This window comes from Sinocyclocheilus grahami, unplaced genomic scaffold (genome assembly GCF_001515645.1).
Source record: "Sinocyclocheilus grahami isolate Dianchi unplaced genomic scaffold, SAMN03320097.WGS_v1.1 scaffold63.1, whole genome shotgun sequence".
In the NCBI taxonomy this organism is placed as follows: domain Eukaryota; kingdom Metazoa; phylum Chordata; class Actinopteri; order Cypriniformes; family Cyprinidae; genus Sinocyclocheilus; species Sinocyclocheilus grahami.
The window spans coordinates 623,216-628,548 of NW_015505242.1; the positions used below are offsets into that span (position 1 = coordinate 623,216).

The following is a 5,333-nucleotide window of genomic DNA, read 5'->3' on the forward strand; positions in this document are numbered from 1 at the left end:
CATCAAAAATGGCCTGTCTTTGCCATTGTTTTCAGGAAAGATCAAGCATTGTTAATTCTGAGTTTAAAGATTCAATTCAGTGACTGCTCAGCTAAATACAAGAAAACCTAAAATGCTTGATTTTACTAAACAATAAATTTAAGGCACTCATATGAGGTATAATATTAAAAAGTCCATTTTAAAACAGGGCAATAACATTAAAAAGAGCTTTCCTCAGGGCGCTTCTGGTTTTTAATGTTATAGCAGTATTTTAATAAAAGCTTTTTAATGTTACACATTAAAGTGTGTAACATTACACATTGAGTGTCTTAAATTCTTGCGTCCTGGACTGTGGAGGTAATCCAGACACCCTTGAAGCAACTTGCTACCATTATTTTTTGATCGCATACTTGTTCACTTTACTCTCGTTTTCTCATAAGTATAACTTTGACAGGATTGTTTGTCATCCAGAGATGAAGATTCTTCACATCCACCCTGTTTGGCCTTGGTCTCTCTCTTAAGCGACCATTCCTCAGTGGTCTGATCCTGCCGAAAACTGGAGTCATGCTGGATGATCCATTAATGCCCACAGCAAGGCTTTGCTGATCATTTTGTGTTCCAGCCAAAGCTGACTGGATGTTCAAACAAGTTGCTGAGGGCCTATTTAGGAAGGACTCTCTCATCTCAGCCTGTGCAGCTATTGCCTTCCCAACTGATAAGCTCCTATGAAGAGACCTCTGTTCTTTTGTATGATTTTGCTTCATGGTGGACATTCTGGTATATGGCTCTATGTGGGAACTATTGATGCAGAGATCCCGAAAACCCTGTGTGAGTGAATCCACAGAGGAAGGACTGGAATACCCTGGTTCAGATGTCACTAATCTCAACGGAGATGGAGCTCTACTTCTTTTTACGTGCAAACCAATACCTGGTAGAAAGAACTCTGAGATCTGGTCATCGGTATGCTTGCTCAGAACATCACTAGATGGAGTCAGAGAGCTTTCTGTTCGACCACTTTTGGGATTCCACGTAAGAGGATTGTAGATGATGTGCCAGTCCAGTGGGCAGCAGTTAGACTTGCGGAGCAATGGATCAATACAGCCAGTATGGAACTGGGTCAGGTTCAGGAAAGAGAGAAAATAGATAATAAAAAAGATATTAAAGCTTTATCAGTATTCATCACACATTGAGTGAGCTGAACTTGAGTTGTGTTACCTTGTGTTTGCAGGGAAGGGTTCTGACATGCTGACCCTGTTGAAATCTTGAGAGGCAGATTCTACACTGAACACCTGGATAAAGCAGTCTGGACTCTTTCCGAACTCTCACCATAGGCAAACTCTTCATTACATTGTTCGGGACTATATCAAATGTCACACCAGACATGCTGCTGGAGCTGTTATGTAGGGTAAAATAAAGTAATGTGTCCCAACAAATTTCCCAAAAAAATCCTTAAAGTGAGTTTGGAATTAAAAATAAATGAATGTGCACAGAAGCTAGAATGGAGCAGACAAACCTACTACACACTGAGTGGTTTTCCATTTTCTGTGCTTCCTCAGAGATGTGAGGTTCTACTGTATGCCATGGCTGACCTCTTTTCTGCACAATTTTAACAGTAAAGAAAGAATATTTTGTTAACCTCTTAATTCTATAATGCGTTAAACTAAAATCGCTATATAACACCCTAAACATCACTTTAAACATTCAAAACATGTTGTTTATTATATTGTTTGATAGAGCCATATGGTAAACTTTTTTCTAATTTATGCTACAAATAACTTCACTGTGCAGTTATGAATAGCATCACCATGTTTCCTGCTCACATGTGAATCTTAAAAACTCACCATTCGAACCATGAAGCAATGTTGTGGATGGACTGTTCTCCTAAAGCAGTCCTCACACAGATGGAAAAAACTGCACTCTGTACACCTGTAAACATCAGATTTAAGACATTGAATATGACGCTCCAATTCAACATTAGTCAGAATAAGAATAAATAGATTACTATTCAAACATTTGGGCTCAGTAGGATTTTAAAACTTTGAAAAGTTTCATTAATATGAATACTTTTATTCAGCAAAGACGCATTAAACTGATCAAAGAGATTTACACCAATTTCGATTTGTGATCAAATTTGTTACAAATACAAAGTTCTATATTTCAAATAAATTATATTCTTTTTAACTTTCTGTTCAACAAAGAATTCAGAAAAAATGCATTACAGTTTTCACAAGAATAATAAGCAGTGCTTATTTTTAACCATTTTCAATATTGATAATAATGTGATAATAGAAAAAACATATATTCATGCACCAAATCAGCAGATCATCATCAGCCTTGGTGACCATAAGAGGCTTCTTGCAAAAACATTTAAAAAATCTTACTGACCCCAAACTTTTGAACAATAGTATATGTCTGCACTGTGTAACAGATGCCTACTTGAAAAATTTGCCAATGATTGGACAAACCCTGCAGCTGTTACACATAACACCCAGATGTTTGTCCAGACAGTCCTTCTCATAGCAGGTTAACAGTTCACCTGCATTTTTCACCTGTCAAAGATAACACATTTAAACCCAAGATTATTTAAGTAAACAAAGGGTAGAAAAGACCATTTTGAGTGACTGTGTCTTGGAATGACGTACCTGTTCAATTAGCTGCTTAGAAGTGCCAAAGTCCTCCCTACAGAGAGGACACTTAAGAAGTGCACGCGGGTCCCTCTTTATTTGATGATCAGCCCATACCTTCATGCATGAAATGTGGATGTTGTTTCCACAGCTAAACCTTAACAATGATGCATAATTATAATGTAACCAGTTACCACCGCAACATAGAAATTCATGTCATTGAGGATCACTAATATACGGTGGCCGAGAAGTGCTAAACAAATCACAATTCTGAAAACAAAATAACAAATTACAAACGCAAATGCAAGTCTAAAAAACAAAATAACAATTCAGAAAACATTACAACAAGTCAGAAAACACAAGGACAAATCCGAAAACAAATTAACAAGTCAGAAAACACAACGGAGCTGATGTAATACAGCCACTTTTAATTAAATGTAAATATACATTCCGTATTTTATATTCCATAGTAAGGGCAATTCATACAATACATTTAAACTGAGCTACTTTAATACCATTTCCGAACTTTCTACCACGACTCTGCTGTTCTTCGGCTGGTTCTTCCTGTATTCGTTGATTGACAGATGTCTCGTTCAGTCAGCGGTGAGTAATCCCAAACCAATGGTTTTCTGACTTGTTATAATGTTTTCTGAATTGTTGTTGTGCTTTCTGAATTGTTATAATGTTTTCTGAATTGTTGTTGTGCTTTCTGAATTGTTATTTTGTTTTTTAGACTTGCATTTGCATTTGTAATTTGTTCTATTGTGATTTGTTTAGCACTTCTCGGCCACCGTACTAATAGACCGGACATTCTTAATACATTTCTAGGTTATGTTATGTATTGATTTCAAATGTTTCAGCTATGAAACATATTAACTTCCTGGTAAATACAGTGTTAATCATTAAATTATACATATATTTAGAGTGTATCATTTTAACTTCATAAATAAGATGAATTCTGAGTAAGTTCTCTTACTTGCAATAGGTCACTGGCAATTTTTTCAGCAAAAGTTCTTCTTGACAGATTGGACATATATCATCTTCCTCAATGTCTTTCTGTCTGATGCTTCCGTCTTCCTCACTAGGCTCAGGACATGATGGGCCTGAGCTCCTACTGTCATTAGAAGATGTAGCTTTGGTCACATGAAGCCCTTGTAACAGCTCAAGGATCTGTCTCTCCGCAAGACCATACTGAAAACAATCTGAAACCGAACAAATGACCAGAAAGACACTTGCAGCTCAAACATTTGTGTACAGGTAGTATGTGCCTTTATGTGCATCTGGTTTGCAAGTTCTCAGGATTGAATTGATGATGCCTACACCTTAGAAAGAAAAATTTGTCTACTTACATTCATGATCTTGTGGCAGTCGAAATTTACGCATTAAAATCCTAGAATGAATTTGTGAAGTAAGGTATGAGGTAAAGTTAAATGATATCGCACCAAGCAAACTGTATATGTGTTTCTTCAACTATGTGCACTTTTCTGTCCCAGGGGTTGTTATTTATTAAAAACTAACAGATTTCATTTCATATGAAGGTAACATTAAAACTTAGAAATGTTCTACAATGCCTAGATCATTCATTTTTTCTACTTTTCAAATGCCTTCATGCAGATTTGATTGTTGTACGCTTACTCCAGACGGCCAGACCTACACTTTCATTAAAAAAGTAGGTAAAAAAGGTAAAAAGTGCCCACTGTTGAAGAAACACCCATCTGGAGTTTAAGCCAAAGCATTTATTTACCAGCAGATGTGTGTACAAAGATCCTTCTCTTTCTGAAAGGTTGGGCAGGTGCACGTATGTGGATCGCCCAAACACACCTCAAATATGAATATGGCATTGTTAATTTGCACAAAATATATTACAATTGTAATTAAACAACAATAACACAGCAATGCAAGCTTACTTTATAGTTTTTGTTGTCTCCATCCTCTTTCAGAAGAAAACCAATCGGTCCAAACTCTTTGAGGATAAAAATGGCGGTATTCAGGGCTCGATGTTGATGGGAGCTGACCGCATCACTCACTGCTTTCCTCCACATTGTTTTCCGGAACATTATTAACTCTGTTTCGTTCAAAAATACGCATATATTATTAGTAAACGTCTTTCATTGATAATGTACGTCTCTAGACGTTTCATAAAAAACTATAATTCGTAACATGAACACGGTGGCTGGCACTCTTTCTGAAGAAACTCAGGTGTTGCTATTGTATCTGGTGTTTCTATAGCAACAAGCAACGCTCAATAAACAGTAGATGCGACGTATCACCGCTAGATGGCGGTATTGAGCCTCTGTTGTCCCCTGCGCTTAACCTAGTATGTTCTCTGTAATATCAGGGTATTCCAAAAAGCAGGTTATGTGACATACCCGGTTATGTTTGAGGATAAACGAGCGTATAACCTCAGCTTTCGGTTCAAATATCGGAGGTTACTTTCAGGGTATGTCAGTAACCATAGTAACTTGCTCTCTGAAGATAACCGGAGCAGGTTATGTTTCCAGGGTCAGTTCACTGCAGCGCTATTAGCGCACGTGTGATCTTCAGTGGGCGTGACAGATTATATAATATACAATCATATATATATATATATAATCAGCACAACATTATATAATATTACAATATGTAATATAGCCTATATATATATATATATATATATATATATATATGATATGTTTATGATGAAGCACAAATATAAGTAATAAATAAGGTAATATATTATTCTAATATGGT

The 5,333-nt window shown here is 36.5% G+C and overlaps 1 protein-coding gene across 1 annotated transcript; it reads right to left on the reverse strand.

The window, feature by feature from the left end:
* Nucleotides 1-364: 364 nt before the first annotated feature.
* On the reverse strand, nucleotides 365-4,660 carry LOC107584766 (E3 ubiquitin-protein ligase Zswim2-like). Its single transcript, XM_016271499.1, has 10 exons — nucleotides 4,511-4,660; nucleotides 4,348-4,424; nucleotides 3,953-3,993; nucleotides 3,580-3,805; nucleotides 2,622-2,760; nucleotides 2,416-2,528; nucleotides 1,821-1,905; nucleotides 1,493-1,575; nucleotides 1,195-1,372; nucleotides 365-1,091 (listed from the first exon to the last, which is right to left on the reverse strand). The coding sequence occupies exons 1-10, from the start codon at nucleotides 4,658-4,660 to the stop codon at nucleotides 399-401; spliced, it is 1,785 nt and encodes a 594-aa protein (XP_016126985.1). The 3' UTR covers nucleotides 365-398.
* Between the last annotated feature and the right edge of the window lie 673 nt (nucleotides 4,661-5,333).